Raw genomic sequence first — 18137 nt, 5'->3', positions numbered from 1 at the left:
AGGCCAATTAAAATTTCAATTGCTTAATTGGCCAAGACTTAAAAAGGTAACAGCCCATGTTTGCAAGTGATTATCTGACCTGATGTTTTTTCAAACCACACATGACATTTTAGGTTTACAGTTATGTTCTTTATTACAAAAAAAAAAAAAAAAAAACACTCTTTCTTATAGATTTATGTTTCAAACACCCTGTACTGTATATGTTTGATACTCCAGCTGTAAAACACAAAAAAAGCATTTACACATGCTGAGATTCTCTGATTGGACCTTAGGCACCTGCCAGCTGTTTCCTTTGACTTTTTTTTCACTGAATTTTCTACAGATTGAAACAATGCTATTGGATAAGTCGCATTTCTGTAAGTGCACGCCTATGTAAAAACAGGCTACTATATCTCTTCTGGATTTTAACTAGGTCAGATGAGCATATTTAAAGAATATGGAAGTAAATAATAAGGTTGGCTTCAAAATAACTATTATTATTCCTCCAGACACTGCACTGGGGTCTCAGGGAGCCCAAACAAAAAGAATATACAGATCATGGAGGCTTTTACAATAGCTAATAAAGACACTAGACCAATAGATGCGAATGCATACAACGGTTAATAGAGTGTTTACTGACACGAGCCCCCTAAAAGCAGGGTTGCAAGCATACAATTTGCGCAAACGCACGCGAGGAGCAGCAGTAGAGTGGTGGTGATGCTCGCTGCATGCCGCATGTCTTGCGTCGCATAACGCACACACACAGACGGAAGCGGGCTCGTGTCAGCTGGAATCACCTTTACACATTATTTGGCGTCCAGTAAACGCGACGAATCTGAGGAATTTGGGTTCGACACACGCAAAACCTGACGGGTTGCGAGCACCAGCACATTTCCATTAGCCTCTAACGCGTTACTTGAAGGTAAGAGGCGATACATGCGTGTATATGCAGCTGTGAGATATTTATGTGCGTCGCAGTCGTGTTTGTTTTATTTGCTGCTTTTGCCATTTAATGCTTCGAAACGATCTAACAGGCGCCAGGGGTGAATGAGTGAATGAATGAATGAATGACTGCATGTGTGACTGAATGAAAAGGTTTTCTCGCATGCATTACGTGGCCTGATTAGAACACTCTGCGCAGGTTAAGGGTGTATTATTAGGCTTTAATTAAAACTGTGGATTTGATGCATTTGGAGCCCTGACTGCCACTATCACAATTGCAACGAAAGCTTAGTGGTTACTTGTTACTCCCCGTTTGCTCAGACACAAACCTTTGGTGTTGTGTAATGAATTTTAGAGAAGCACTGATGTTTCTCAGCCTCACTTGAGAGATTTTTGATGCGATTTGAGCGCAGTGCAAAAGGGACTGCGTCTTTTCTGTGCGGGCTCTGTTCAAATTCACACTGGTGTTACATTAAAACGAATTGAAATGGTTCCAAATGGGATGCTATGTGTTAGTGGTCGGTCATATCTGTATATACGAATCATGTTCTACTCATATTCTGTCACATCAAAAGGCTCGGGCGGACGGGATGTATATAAATGGCTTCTAAACCAAACGCACAGATGGTGACACTGTGCTCTTCAACAGATCTTCATCATTAAGACCTTTAAGTCCTCCGTTTAACATCGTGGATCATTATTCTGCATTGCTTCCCAGTGGTTTCCCTTCTCAAGGTCATTCGTTCAGCCATTGGTGCTTGAAAAAACCCAGTACTATTACATAAGAATGACGATTGGGTCGTGGGTAATAATTCCTGACTCTCTTTAATTAAAACTGCATTCTTAGAAAATGTGTTCGAGGCTGCGCAGTTTTTCCTGCTCAGTCGCTCGGCACATTTGATGCAGGAGAGGCTGCAAACACAGACAGACGATCCACATGGAAATAAAAAAGCTCCTCTCCAACCCCTCCCCGTTTGTAGCCTATTTTACCTGATGCCCATTTACACATAAACTCTTGTGACTTTGATCTATTTAGAGAAACACAACACAGACAGGCTGATTCTGATCACACCTGACATCATCGTGTTCATATTTTTATAACTTGTACATTGCGTACCATTATTTTGTGGAGCTAGTTGCAAGTTGCATTCATAATTTAAATCATTAACATTTACTATGGATGACATCATGTTGTTCCTTTCCTTTATGTAGGGCTATATTGAGGAATGGTCGACCAATATCTGTAACAATTTATAATGGTAATAACCATTTCTAGAGCAGGCCAATTTAATGCAGATGTGATCATAACACAGTTTAATGCACAAACATATTGGACATTGAATGAGCACTTCTTGCATACTATATGTAGGCTACTATAATAAAGTGAATAAATAAATAAACAGAAAATGTTTTTGGAATGCGTTTATTGTCATTTGGCCCAATTATAGGCTGTTGCAATCATTTCAATTTCATATTTCAAAGTAACCAATTTTCGACCTGCAGCTGGTTGCAAGAAAACCAGTATATATATATATATATATATATATATATATATATATATATATATATATATATATATATATATACATATATATATATATAGGCTATATACATAGTCAAACCAAAAATTATCCAGACATTTTTTGATATATTTTTACTAGTGGGAGCTGGACACTATAGTTCATTTATGTAAGTGAGGATAGCAAAATAAAGTAAACTGTGACATATTATACCCGAAAACTCTTCATACAGTAGACTACCAGTAAAACTGATAAAAATTTGGAACCAAGAATTATTCAGACACTTTGACCTGATCATGTTTTGCTTAAGTGTTATCTAACATAATTAAGATTATTTTTTTCAGACACAGTTTAACTCTTGAGATCTAAGATCTTGTCATATTTTATTACCGTTTTTTTAAAACTATAAAGAATAAACTGTTATAATGAATGAAATGTTCAAGGTGTCTGAATAAATTGTGTTTTTGGACTATATATATATATATACACACGCACACTTTTTTTTTTTTTTTTTTTTTTTTAAATAAAGGTGTTTGTTGTAATTGGGTCCTGGCCTTGGCTAATAAAAATTTTCAAAATCTAGACATTGTCGAGATTCAAGTGGTCATTTCCAAAACCTTTGGACAGCCTTGTCAATGCACACAATTTCTAATAATATAAATGATTTTTTAAATAAATATTGCATAAAATAAGTGCTAACTTCATCAAATTTGTGAACACTGAAAAAAAAAACAATTACAAAGAAACAATTTATATTTCATGTTTAATCAAATTAAATGTAATTTAATTTGTAAGATTCTCCTTTTTTTTTTTTACAACTTCCAAAAAATCATTTTCTACAGTGTACATATTTTCTATCATTACATTTAGAATGTATATATAAATTTAGAAAGTATTCTTGATATATGAATATGATTTTTTGGTGTTAGTGAGGCCAGCAGGGGGTGCTCACCCTGTGGTCTGTGTGGGTTCTAACACCCCAGTATAGTGATGGGGACACTATACTGTCAAAAAGCACTGTGGTTCGGATGAGACGTTAAACTGAGGTCCTGGCTCTCTGTGGTCGTTAAAAAATCCCAGGATGTCCTTAGAAAAGAGTAGGGGTGTAACCCCGACACCCTGGCCAAAATTGCCCATTGGCCTCTGTCCATCATGGCCTCCTAATCATCCCCATAACACTGATTGGCTTCATCACTCTGTCTCCTCTCCACCAATAAGCTGGTGTGTGGTGGGCGTTCTGGCGCAATATGGCTGCCGTCGGATCATCCAGGTGGATGCTGCACATTGGTGGTGGTTGAGGAGATTCCCCCTTCCATATGTAAAGTGCTTACCCAGAAAAGAGCTATATAAATGTAATGAATTAAAGGGTTAGTTCACCCAAAAATGAAAATTCTGTCATTTATTACTCACCCTCATGCCGTTCCACACCTGTAAATCCTTTGTTAATCTTCGGAACGCAAATTAAGATATTTTTGTTGAAATCTGATGGCTCTGTGTGGCCTGCATAGGGAGCAATGACATTTCCTCTCTCAAGATCCATAAAGGTACTAAAAACATATTTAAATCAGTTCATGTGAGTACAGTGGTTCAATATTAATATTATAAAGTGACGAGAATATTTTTGGAGCACCAAAAAAAACAAAATAATGACTTATTTAGTGATGGCCGATTTCAAAACACTGCTTTAGGAAGCTTCAGAGCATAAATGAATCAGTGTATCGAATCATGATCACGTGTCAAACTGCCAACGGCTGAAATCACGTGACTTTGGCGCTCCGAACAGCAGATTCGATACACTGATTCATTTATGATCCGATGCTTCCTGAAGCAGTGTTTTGAAATCTAAATATAATATTAATATTGAACCACTGTACTCACATGAACCGACTTAAATATGTTTTTAGTACCTTTATGGATCTTGAGAGAGGAAATGTCATTGCTCCCTATGAAAACCTCACGGAGCCATCGGATTTCAACTAAAATATCTTAATTTGTGTTCCGAAGATTAACGAAGGTCTTACAGGTGTGGAATGGCATGAGGGGGAGTAATAATGATTTCATTTTTGGGTGAACTAACCCTTTAATATCAGCCTCTATAGACAGCAATAGATTTACCAATACAGGTTTTTGATGGTCAAATGCTGATGCCGATTATCGGCTCTGACCTTCACCATGTGCAACTGACCGCCAAACAAAAAGGATTCTTTTGTTACAGTTTATGTTGTTGCTTCATTTTAGGATCAGTGACTATAGATAGATTCACTATTGAGGAGCAGAGCAGCTGTCAGATGCTGTAATTGTATTACAATCTATGCCTGTATCTCTTATTAAAACACCAATATAGTACTTTGGAAAACTTTCTATCACCATATTATTTATTTCTCATGCAGTAATCATGGGAAAACAGAACAGCAAACTGACCCCTGAGGTGATGGAGGACCTTGTGAAGAACACAGAGTTTAATGAACATGAGCTCAAGCAATGGTACAAGGGCTTCCTGAAAGACTGTCCCAGTGGTCGACTAAACCTGGAGGAGTTTCAGCAGCTCTATGTTAAGGTGAGAGACTATTCGGCTTTTAGTCTAGCATTTTCCAATTCAATCATCATGATTAGTTCTCATAAGGGGTGGTTGATTATGAGTTCACTTTTTTTTTTTACTTTAGTTAGTGTGTAATGTTGCTGTTTGAGCATAAACAACATCTGCAAAGTTACAACGCTCAAAGTTCAATGCAAAGGGAGATATTTTCTTTTACAGAAATCACTTTTTAAGGACTATAACAAATGGCTGGTAGGGACTACAACAAGCTTTTTACTGGGTTGGTGACATCACTAACCCTAACATTTACATAAACCCCGCCCCCGAGAACACTCAACATAGGGGGCGGGGCCATGTTGGGCTGCTTTAGAGAAGAGGAAGAGTTGTTGTAGTAGAGTGTTGTTATCATGCCGTCATTTTACGCTTCACAAACGAGGGTCAATTCAACGCTGGATTTGCACAAAAGATTAACATGACGGCACATGCTAGTGGATGAGTTGAATCAACTCCACAGCAACTACATAAATTTATGCACTAACCATTCAGAAATGTCCAGTTTCATTCTAAAAAGTTGTAACTTCTTCCTGAGTCTCTCCATCAGTGTCGACTCCGGTTTGAACAATGTAAAGCTGAACACCGTTACTGACAATCCTCATTTTGGCTGCATGAGTCGTGAGATTCTCCAGCTTTGTTGTTGTTGAAAAACCAAAGCACGAGCTGTTAAAGCTCCTCCCTCTTCTGGAAAGCGGCCGCATTTAAAGGGACACACTAAAATGGCGTGCTTTTACTCACACCCAAATAGGGCAAATTTGACAAGCTATAATAAATTATCTGTAGGGTATTTTGAGATGAAACTTCACAGACTCATTCTGGAGACACCAGAGACTTATATCAAATCTTGTAAAAGGGGCATTATAGGTCACCTTTAAAAGGATAATTTACTCAAAAATTAAAATTCTGTCATTATTTACTCACACTCATGTTGTTTTAAATTAATTTCTGTTCAACAACACAAAACAATGGCAATGGTAAATATAAAATAAAATAATTTATATATAGTATATATATATATAGTTGGATTAAAAAAAAAAAGGTCAGGAAAAAAGGAGAAAGCTAACAAAAAAGTTTAACTTAAAACAGAGTTACACATTTTACTGGAGCGAAGCACAAACTACCATCAAAGCTGCAGTCTGTGAAATTTTATTCATAGAACGACTGTGACATTGTGAGATGAGAGGACCCACACTGTTCGATGTACTTCTACCCGTTGCGCGGTGGCCACTTATTTTTTAATGAATTGCTGTGGAATGGACCTGAAGCAAAGAACAGAACCTGCTGAGGCTGCTTTAGAAAATTCAGGCATGAAAATCAATAATCATTCACAAATCCCTCTTAAAAGAACAGCTCACTCAAAAATGAAAACGCTGTCATTATTTATGCACGTTCATGTCAATCCAAAGCTGTATGTAGACAGACGTTAAGGAGAACGTTTCATACAATGACAAGTCATAGTGACCACGTCTACCAAGCTCCAAAAAGACAGAAAAGCACCTTAAAAGTAGTTCAATGATGTGATATACAGTATTCCAAGCCATCTAAAGCCACATGAGAGCTTTGTAACTGGAATGTAAGTCAGTATTCACTAATAGCTATCAAATTTGACTCTTACACAAACAAAGCTATTATATGACTTCAGAAGACTTGAAATATAGTGCTAAATTTTGTGCTTTTTGGAGCTTGACAGCAGAGTTTACTATGAAATAATGAGATATACTGTCAAAAATAATTGCATGAAGAATTCTGTTATTATGTTCAGCAAAAAGCATTAATTTTTGGGTGAACTTTTTTTTTTAAACAAATCACAGCAATTTTTAAGATACCCCAGTCTGTCCAGATTCACTAGGTTTGGCTTTAAACTTCAAAATCTAATGAAAGATTGACCATAATTACTAGTTAAAGCGAACCATTGCCAAACCAATCAACGGACTGAAATCTTATTTTTTTTCCCCATGCAGTTCTTTCCTTATGGTGATGCATCAAAGTTTGCGCAGCATGCATTCAGGACCTTTGATAAGAATAGTGACGGCACTATCGACTTCAGAGAGTTCATCTGCGCCCTGTCCATCACGTCACGGGGAAGCTTTGAGCAGAAGCTTAACTGGGCCTTCAACATGTATGACCTGGATGGAGACGGCAAGATCACTCGAGTGGAGATGCTGGAGATTATAGAGGTACCAGAAATTGGTTTATTTGCATGAAATGAACACCACTGAATGAAATAAGCACTTTCCACAACTTTTTTTTTTTTTTTAAATAAATGTCAATTAAACACCACAAAATATTATATGATCTGATTTGTTTTCTATTTATTTTATAGGAGGTTTTTAAGTTTTGCATCCAAAATTTAGGACATGGCTGAATAGAGGCCCTGTATTTTTAATATTTGAGCTATAAATATGAAATAATAAACAAATAAATACAATTAATAAAAACATGTCAGAATGAGTAACAAGGTTGCTGATTCATCCTTAATTAGTGCCTTTATTTCCAATAAATTGAAGAAAACTTTGTATGATCACATCTTATAGATCTCATAACAAAATAAAATTCCTGTAATGTTTTAAAAGTGAAGCTGATTCATTTTCTAATAAATTTATGAGGTTTGCAACCTTTGTCCGAACAGAGACCCTGTGATTTTGATAGTTGAGCTATAAATATGATAAACACAAATAAAACATGTCAGAATGAATAACAAGTTTGCAGATTTATCCTTAATTAGTGCTTCCAATAAATTAAAGAAAACAATTTGTTTTATCATATTTGACAGTTCTCGCAACAAACAAGCAAACAAAAAATGCCAGTGAAGCTGATTAATTTTCCATTAATTTTATATTTATTTTTAGGACAAGTTCAAACAGAGATTTTGATATCTGAGCAATAAAAATGAAATAATAAACAAATAAATAATTTCAGAATTAACAACAAGGTTGCAGATTCACTCCTTATTTGTTTGTTTTCCCCCCATAAATTTAAGAATATAATATCATATATCATATCATAGATCAACATCAAACAGAATTCCAATCCAGTGGTATTTTTTTCCCTGAGACACTATAATATTTTTATCAATATTTTTTTTTAATTTTTATATTTTCTGTTTTAATTTTAATTTTAGTTAAAGTTTTAGTAATTTTGTTGTTTTTGTCATTTTTGTTTTAGTTTTTTAAAAATATATTTTTTTAAGTTTTAGTTAACCTTATAATAACCTTGTTGGAATCTGAATGTTTGAGTGACCCAGTTGGACTGGACTTTGGTGCATTCAAGTCATGTCAGAATGATCGTATTTATGAGTTGAACGCACATGAATGCCACCACAAAGTCGTAAATACCAGTGGAAAAGCCCGATCTTCATGCTGCCTTCACTGCTTCTTTATTAGTTTTTCCACATCACCTTAAAGTAGTGAATATTTACATATATGAATAATCATTTGAAGCATGCTGTATGTTTTATACACAGCGAAAATAGCCTGTATTTGACAGAGATTCCAGAATCGTCAGCAAGCTGGCTATCTAGATAGTGCGATGAATGTTTATATGTTTGTCAATTAATAGGATGCTAAATATCATTTTGGCTTAAAATTTCTCCAAAAAATCTGGTGTTCGCCATGATTCCTGGTCTTTCTGACAAAAAATAACTTGAATGCAATAAGCTCGTAATATCAACTTCAGAAATGGGAAGTAGAAAATTTCCGATAGCCTGTGAAGGCAGCATTATGAGTTGGGGGTGTGTGAGAAACATTGGGGAATACCACATTACAGGCATTTAGCAGTAACATTGTCGCAACAAAATAAGCTAATTGCCTGCACAAAATATGATAGCATTGTAATATAACAATATAATATATAACAATAAAGTTCACAGTGGCTTCCTAAATTAATTAAAAATATAAAAAAGCAAAACACACCTGATGCACATTCTTTGTTATTTATTTTCTAGAAGTAGAGTTAAAAAATGTCTTAGGTTACAAGTGTAACCATGGTTTCCTGAGAAGGGGAATGAGACACTGCATCTTGGATTGACGCTATAATAGGGAATGGCATCAGTGTGACCGGTGTCTGAAGCATGTGTGACAAACACAGAAATTTTATTGGCCGAAAACAGTCTATTACATCACTAGCAGAGTGCCTATGAGTATAAGAGGGCACCTGTAATACATGTCATCAACTCTTTTGTCTGAAGGAGATGCAAGGCAGGCCCAAGGCATGGCAATGAGACGCAGTGTCTCATTCCCCTTCTCAGGAAACCATGGTTACAGTCGTAACATGATACGTTCCCTTACGAAGTGGAACTTCAACACTGCATCTTTAATTGATGCTATGGGGAACAAATTACCACTACACCATGCTTAGCGAATACCTGCCTTATTAAGCTATAAATATGCACAAGCATAATAGATATAGCATAAGTTGACTCTGACTCTAAGTTGACCAGAGCGTCAGTCAAGGGTCATTCATATAGACCGTCTAGTGGTACCATTCCGTAAGCCACTATCTTACAATAATAGAAGATACCCAAGCTTCTATGCTCTTATAACAAGGGAAGTCCAGCCTTAACAACCTTCCTCCCTCCCCTGAGGGTCAAGCATCAGCCTTATGAGGCCCCAAGAGCAGAGCTCAAAGGAATAAATGACTCAGCTATACTAGCTTCTTTTGCGTTGACACAGCCCTTAGAGAGTATCCATCAAAGGGAGAATATTTTCAACTACAACTTTGGATATTAAACCTAATTCCAGGGGGAATGCAACCCAAATGTTCAAAAACAACTCAAATACAAGAGTGGCAAAATATAATTGTCAAAGATTCTTGTCAAGTCAAGTCAAGTCAAGTCACCTTTATTTATATAGCGCTTTTTACAATGCAGATTGTGTCAAAGCAGCTTTACAGTGATAACTGGTACATAATTTTGGCTGCACAGCAGCTCTTAAAGAAAATGGTGTCAATGCAGGCAGATCAAAACACTGTTGAATATCAAATGTCAAGTGTCCCCAACTAAGCAAGCCGAAGGCAGTGGCAAGAAAATAAACTCAACCCCTAGAGAAACCACAGGGAAGCTATACTTGGGTAAATACCCTGGAACAATAAGGGGAGAGGGCTCACGCAGGGCTACAGCTTCCCTGTGGTTTCTCTAGGGGTTGAGTTTGATGACGAGAATCTATGGCAACTATATTTTGCCACTCTCATATTTGCATCATTTTGGGTGAAAATTTGGGTTGCATTCATTAGAGTGCAAAATAACCAGAAGTAACTGAGCAAACTACCAGGCAAACTACCTCTACTTGTCAGGTTCTTTGAACATTGATCATGCTAGAGAGACTTGATGCAGAACCCAAATAAAGGGGAACAAAAAAAACCCTACTTTAAGACCCAACAACAGTTGGGGAGGGAGGTAAACCAAACATGGAATACATAAGTTCAACTTACTCAACCCTAAGGGTTTAGTAATTAGCCCTTCAGGCTACAACCTTGATGTTGCCGCTCCTCCTAGGGGTAGCCTACATCAATACTCTTACTTTTGAAAGAAGGCAAACAAGAGAAGAACGTGATTTTGCAGTTGTCCAGTAACTCATCTCCTGGGCTCTAAAAAGCCCAAGAAACTGCTTAGGTCCTACTTCAAGACCCAAATGTAACTGGGGGAGGGCAGCTCAACCTTGTCTTGAGTAAAAGGCACTCTACCTAAGCCCTGCCATAGCTAGGGCTTCATCTTCATGCTCTGTCTTAGGTCTATGAAGGCTGACCCCAACTTTCGCATAAGCTGGAGGGGTACACAACCTTCCAACAGCACTGCTGAGTGAAATTCATGGTGTGGGACCCCAAGAGGCCTGTCTTGCCTCTGCATATGCTTCGCCTTGAGCGGTGTTAAGCATAGGAGGCAGACCCATATGATAATTTCGATTTCTACTCTGCCTACCTTTGACCCCATGAATGACCCCACTAGATTCTTATCACTCTCAAGAATCAGCAGGCATCCTCTTATACTCATGGGCACTCTGTTTATAACGTCATGGACTGTCGTTTGACAATAAAATTTGTTTGTTGTTCACACATGCTTCAGACACCAGCCACGGTTATGACATTCCCCATAGTGTCAATCCAAGACGCAGTGTTGAAGTACCACTTCGAAAGGGAACCTTGCTGTATTTTTGTGTAGTTAATTAAGAGAAGGTACACCGGCATCTTGCTCTGACAAAAGTGACTTGAACGCACCTGACGTCATAAACACAGCTTCTTAACTCGTAAATACGAGCTTCCCAGGAGGACTTGAATGCATTAGTAGGCCTAGGCCTAATATGTTTGGAGAGGCCAGTGTATAGAAATCACACACTTTATTTCAAGTAAAATGCCAATGGCAAAACAGACCAAAAAATAAGAATGATGCTTCGATGTGTAAATCAGAATCTTAAAGCCTCCTCATGTTATTAAACCCAAGTCTTTTCTCCCCTCTGTGTGAAGGCTATTTATAAAATGGTGGGAACCGTGATAATGATGAAGATGAACGAGGACGGTCTGACACCAGAGCAAAGAGTGGATCGGATCTTTAGCAAGATGGATAAAAACAACGACGACCAGATCACACTAGACGAGTTCAAAGAAGCTGCCAAGAGCGACCCATCCATCGTACTGCTCTTGCAGTGCGACATGCAGAAGTGAGGCTGCGCATGCTAGCATGCTCCGGACTGAACGAGTTATCTGTTTCCACTCTCATTTCCACAAGAGTAACATGTTTGGACTACTTTTAAATGAACTTTCTTCTTGTGATTGAACAACTAGTATGCATGAGAATGTTAAATGCTAAAGAGTTTAGAGTATATCCGTTTAATTTCCAACATGCAACAATGTGAGACGTGTAAATCAAACGAGTCCAGTTGTTTTCACGCATTCATTGTCAGTGAAGTGCTCCGCCGTATTTCATTTCTAGCTGCAATACTTCCTATCACACGCACTACGTTTACTGCTGTACTTCATGCAGTAGTTTGGGTACCGAAATCGAAACGTGTCACACTAAATGTTACGATGAAATCAGTCTGTTGAACTTCAATACTCAAAATTAAGGAGGGCCGAGAGGTTTATGCAGCCCTCCTTCCAAATGTGCTTGTACTTGAGAATATAAATGTAAAGTTATTTGCATGCATGTCCTAAGTGTAAAACCTACTCTCTTCATTTTGGCAACCTTGACAAATAATACAAGGGAGGCCTTATATAAATGATAGTATCAATAACAATACTAATGTGTGAGATTTACATTTGTTACTCATCTATCCATTAGATGTCCTCCCTTGGGTGCATGTTTCCTCTTAAAAGACTTACCATGTGTGTTGTAAAAGCTTTCAGTAAGACACACGTTCCAGCCCCGCCTCCATCTTTTTGAAATTTTGCATTATTTGCATCTGCCATTGGCTTCTGCTGGTTTCACCATATTTTGCACTGACACGAGGACCTAATAACCTGTATAACCAGTCTAAAATGAATGCTTCTTTTTTTAAAAAAAGAACCACTAACATCGTTCATAACACTGTGTTATGCTCTTTTTTCTTTTTTTTTTACTTTGCGCGGTATCATTGTCACATGCATGAATGGTTGCCTGTGAATTTGTTTTCAGTAATAATACAGAATGGGCAATATAAAAGTTTAAGTGAATTTTCCCTGGAGGGCATTTAGTAATGGTAAGTTATCCACTTCCCCTGGTATTACAACAAAACCTTATCCAGAATGGGTTTGGTACACGTTTACTCTTAGTGTGCTGCATTTTTAATGAACCGTTTTTTGTAAAATAATATTTCTACTCCAGTTCTCAACATTTCAAATACCCACGATTTTTAGCTGCACTCCTTCCAGTACCCTATCTAATTTATTCTCGACATTTTGTATCCTCAATATTTTATGTTCTCCCAATAAGTAGATAAATATATGGCATCCCAAATTTGAGCAAAAAACAAACAAACAACAACAAAAATAAACCCCTTTCACCTCCTGTGACACTCAGGACGACATCAGACCCTTTGGCGGAGAATAGACAGATCTTTGTAAAATGCAATTGCCCAATAAATAGTGTATATCTTTGCCCTGTAAATATTTGTACCTAATACGGTAAAGCCAAATTTAAGCACTCATTTAATTGTGTAATATGAGGTTTGTGTTTTATTTGTGGCATGTCTTCAACTCGGTATGTAACAGTTGCACTGACAACATTGTGATTAAAATCAATAAACTATCTATGGGTTGTTTTCAGAAGGCAGGTGCTTAGTTGTGTGTGACCACAAATGAAATGATTAACAATTACTAGATACAGCACTGTGGTTCATTACAGAGGATGCTGGTTTAAACTGACAAATACTTGCTCTAAACATACTCAAACCGTCACTAGCAGGTGCTAACGGTTAAACAACAGACAACCTTTTTTCTTTTCCAAAAGGACCAGATGAACAGGAAATGGTGTGAAGGAAGCAGGACAAATGAACTGTGTTCACAATCACACATATTAAGGGTAAACGCTTTGCAATTTTAAAATGTTCTTTGCAAAGGAACTAGAACCATAAAATGTTCTTAAAAAATAAATAAAAACATAAACTGTACAGAAATATTAACTTTACACAGTTTAAGTACAGTCTCTTCAGGCAATGTCCATACCTATCACACATCTCACTCTTCCTCTGCTACCTTCTCTGGATCCTGAAGCTGGTGGATTGTAATATGGGCACTTTTGGGCAGATGGCTGAAAGATAATGCAAAAAACATTCATATTTATATATAAAAACAATACATTAACTTTATAATTCAGTGCTGCCTGGGGAGAAAGTCCTTTGGGATCTCTAAATGACTTTGAACGAAACACATTATGAGCATCTTAACAAATGAGACCCTGGGCAAAAATTGGCATTTCAAAGAAAATTATCTCATTAGAGGAAAAATATGCTTTTGGCTTGTTATTTGCTCAGTTTACAATTACGCATTTGATTAACTAATGTCTGTAAATGATTTAACCAAGCACTAGTTCAGGAAGTAGTCAAGAAACCTGCTTTGGGCAAAGATTGTGGTGTATAAACCGTTTGCATTTCCTCCGCTGATCATAAATGAACACTGTGACTCTAAGGCTTCACACTTTGAGCCTTAGTGCACACTTCTGATTTATTGCTCAAAAGATCATGGTCCACATGTGCAAAAAAATGATAAAACTTGCTTATTTATAGTACAATCTACTGCGGATGCCAGCAAATTTATGCGCAGGCAATATATATAAAAAAAGACGAAGATGCGAAAAAAACAGAGTAGAGTTTTGAAACATTTATAATATGAACGAGATCGTAATTGCTCGTATATAGAGCTGTCACTGTAAGACTTGTGAGCTTTCACATCACTGTCCTTCACTGACTACCGTTTGCAATTTCATAACTTCGGGAAGGTAAAATCTTTGAGTGTATGTAAATGTAAATTCTCCCATGAGCACAGAATTGTGACGAATTTTGCTTAGAGTGACATAAAAGTCACATGAATTCCGTTCAGACAGCAGTTGCATTGCAAAACATCTGATCTGTATCGGGTTTAGTACAACATATGGAAGTGGCACAAATCGGAATTGAAAAGATAAGATTCCATGTGGTTTGTGCCGTTCACACTATCATGAGAAAAACAGATCCGAGTCACATGTGAGCGAAAAATCAGATTTGGGCCACATTTGCCTGCAGTCTGAACGTAGCCTAAGACATATTCAGCTTGGATGAATCACACAAAAACTTGAGTCTAGTCGTATTTGAGAACAAACATATAAGCGTATATCTTGAAAACCTTTGATATACTGAATTTAGTTTATGCAAATTTGAAAAATCTACAGTATGTCACAGTACGAAAAAAAACGTAAAAAGGCATCATACATCATATTATATTATGCCCTTTTACAAAGTCTTTTGTTTTGATTTTGTTTCATGCTTTAATGTAAGGTTGGGCGATTTTTCATATTTTTTTGTTTAATTCTAATTTAATGTTTAGCCATGATTTTATTAATTTTAAATCAAGAAATCGTGGTTTGGAATAAAAATGTTAGCAAATGTTATAATTAGACATGTTGACAATTCAGCAATGATAACAGTTAGGACAAGAAAATTATCTGACCACATGATGGCGTGCCTGATTAAACGCTTTCGTGTGACATAGAACACATTGCTAGAAATGAGTTGAAAAAAAACAGACATGGTCAGTGGAATGGGACAAAAAGCAAAGTTATTAGACATGAGTTGAATTTTTTTTTAACTTGAGCTCCACATTTTTAGAATGCCGTTTCAAGGGCGAGACACGAGTGCAACAGCCAAACACGTCCGCCACACATAAAACAATAGGAAAAATTGCGCAATGGAATTCAAAAACCTGTAAAGAACTACTATTGTATGTTTGATATTTCATGTTTACATGATGGTAACAGGCTGAAAGGTGCTGATATTTTCTGTTTTTACAAAGCATTTGCTGTTAATAATAGATTATTACTGGTGTTATTTATTGCTATTACTTTTTAGTTAAAGGGGACCTAAACGTGTGTTGGCAATGTGTACACAACCACCCTATAGTGATACAAATCCACTCACTCCTTTTTTTTAATCCCCATAAATCATAAGCAGTGTCTCGGAAAAAGCCATTTCCAGATCCCTGGCAGTGTGACGTCACAAAAGCCACAGGCCCCGCCCACGAATGTTGACAGACACTGCTGTTTTAACATAGAACCGCCCTGAGTGACTTCACAGCGAGTCCGCCATTGCTGCACTGATGAGAATGTCTCCCAAGTGTTTTAGGTGTTCTGTAGCTGGATGGATTAATCCACATAGCTCTCTTCATTTACTCCCTAAATCTGAGCTGCTGAAAATGAGGTGGATTAACTTGGTTTTCCAGGAAAATGCTCCCTCAGTTCTACCGAAATTCGTTTATGTCTGCGCGAATCATTTCACACCGGACTGCTTAGTGTACGAATATCAATACAAAGGGACAATACAAAACAGAGACTGTGCTAAAAATGTGTTACTCAAGGATATACAAGTTTATTAAGCACCACCTGAAAAGGCATTCATATATTTGTTTACTGTTAGTTGTAACGAGTGTTTCTGTGTAATTCGCTATGTATGTTGGTGATAATTCAAGGGAAAGAGAGAGTTTATGGATAATATTTTAATGCACACTTGCACTGTTTTATTAAGGTCTTAGTGATTTAAGAGTGAAAACAGATGCTTCATATTTTGTGTGAAGTACAATAAATGTTATAAATCTCATTGGTAAACAGGCTTGTACTAATATAGTGGATAAAAACAAGAAAACAATATAAGTTATAACCGTAATTAAACTAAACTATACCTGTTCTATCTCCATGCAGCATATATTCGCAGTTTCTGACATTATAGTGCGTCCTGACTGAATCCTGACACCAGAGAATGAGCTCTTGAAGCTCCGCCCTCTTAGGCCGAGCACAGCAGCTCATTTGCATTTAAAGGGACCACGCTGAAACGGTGCGTTTTTGCTCAACCACTAAAAGTAGCAATTTTAACATGCTATTAAAAATTATCTGTGGGGTATTTTGAGCCAAAACTTCACATACATCAGAGACTTATTTTACATCTTTGAAAATGGGGCATAATAGGTCCCCTTTAAGAAATATTTCTGAGTATATAGGATGTTTAAGATAAGTTTGTACAATATTTGCCTTCATATTTCATGCATATTTTCTGGAAAAATATTTAACTAATAAGTCATTTGTTTTAGATTTACATCATGTTGATCACTTCAGGTGTGGAGCACTTGGAACAGAACTTTTTTAAACATGGTTAATAAAGTGAATGTTACTTGTAGTTACATTTTTAAATTGACTAGTTAAACATAAAAAAAAAAAAAAAAATTGAAATCGAAATTGTGAATTGGTCAATCGTTCTGAAAAAAAAAAAAAAAAACAAAAAAAAAACGAGATTTTATTTTTTTTTGCCATATTGCCAGCCCTACTTGAATGCTGCCCCCTCCCCCCTAGTCTGTCAGTAAAGGCTGATTTATACTTCAGGCTACGCCGTAGGCTACGCGTGATACACACAGCCTATGCCGTAGCTATGGCGTACACTTGACGCAGAAGCATAAATCAGCCTTAACACTCAGTGCTGCCTTTCCCAAAAGCATCATAAGTTTAAGTAGATCGTAGAACCATTGCCACCAGCTGCCACCGCTCACAATGCATTGAGAAACGCAGCCCTGTTTAGTTCCAGTATCTATGAAGCCCCTCCTTCTGAAAAGCACAATGTGCTCTGATTGGTCAGCTGGATCAGTGTGTTGTGATTGGTCAATCGCTTTGAGTGTGTTTTGGAAATGTCACACCACTTACCATAACCGCGGGTTTCAACACACTACTAACTCAATTCAACCAGGCCTCGCCCCCTTTTTTGTGTATGCCTTGGGCAAGAATTATTTAAATGGTCGATTTTTTTTTTATTTTTGAAAAAAGGCAGAAAACACTTTTACTTTTAAAAAATGCAGCAGAGAAGATTTTCATTAGATAAATATATTAATATACATATCTCAGCTTCTGAATCTTTATCCTGATTTTGGGGCGAAATATCAATCAGAGATATTTCAGTGAGATTAACCTTATAACAGTCTATAACAGGAGGACTTTTATTTTTCTACCTGGTGGACTGAGGGGTGATGAAGATGAACTGTCGCAGATGCTGACGTTCTGAAAGCGCCACAAGCATGTTCATTGAAATGCTGCGATTGTGCATGTCCTTAAAAACACAAAAGAGCTTTATTAAACATTCATTTATTTATGAAATAGTAATGTTCAACACATGACACATGTCCTCAAAACTCATTATATAGTCACATACCATGTAGACATCGAACTCGTCCAGGCACCGGAAGGGCGACTCAGTAATTTCCCAGAGTGCCAGAATGAAACAGACAGTGGAGAAGGAGCGCTCTCCTCCTGAGAGGGAACGCATGTCACTGACGTTGTTTTTCTCCTGACCTGGGGGTTTCACCTGAGCAAACCCAATTTAACATACATGAACCCAGATATATCTATACACACACACATTACCATTCAAAAGAGGTCAGTGAGATTTTTTAAAGAGCCTAGGATGCATTAA

At 37.1% G+C, this 18137-nt stretch overlaps 2 protein-coding genes across 3 annotated transcripts in view; one reads left to right on the top strand and one right to left on the bottom strand.

The window, feature by feature from the left end:
- The first annotated feature begins 646 nt into the window (after positions 1–646).
- Positions 647–13266, top strand: vsnl1b (visinin-like 1b). The gene is made up of 4 exons (XM_048190473.1): positions 647–901; positions 4832–4998; positions 6993–7208; positions 11488–13266. Exons 2-4 carry the CDS (start codon positions 4837–4839, stop codon positions 11683–11685), a joined length of 576 nt encoding a protein of 191 aa, XP_048046430.1. The 5' UTR covers positions 647–901; positions 4832–4836; the 3' UTR covers positions 11686–13266.
- The window catches only part of smc6 (structural maintenance of chromosomes 6), a 24696-nt gene continuing 19704 nt past the window's right edge, over positions 13146–18137 (bottom strand). For both annotated transcript variants that reach the window (XM_048190470.1, XM_048190471.1), the window contains exons 26-28: positions 17877–18029; positions 17677–17774; positions 13146–13747 (exon numbers count right to left, since the gene is read on the bottom strand). In XM_048190470.1, coding sequence (XP_048046427.1) covers positions 13675–13747; positions 17677–17774; positions 17877–18029 — 324 coding nt within the window. In that variant the 3' untranslated portion in view covers positions 13146–13674. The remainder of the gene's footprint in view (positions 13748–17676; positions 17775–17876; positions 18030–18137) is intronic.

The sequence above is a fragment of the Megalobrama amblycephala genome, linkage group LG5 (genome assembly GCF_018812025.1).
Source record: "Megalobrama amblycephala isolate DHTTF-2021 linkage group LG5, ASM1881202v1, whole genome shotgun sequence".
In the NCBI taxonomy this organism is placed as follows: Eukaryota; Metazoa; Chordata; class Actinopteri; order Cypriniformes; family Xenocyprididae; genus Megalobrama; species Megalobrama amblycephala.
This window is presented reverse-complemented; position numbering and strand designations above follow the sequence as displayed.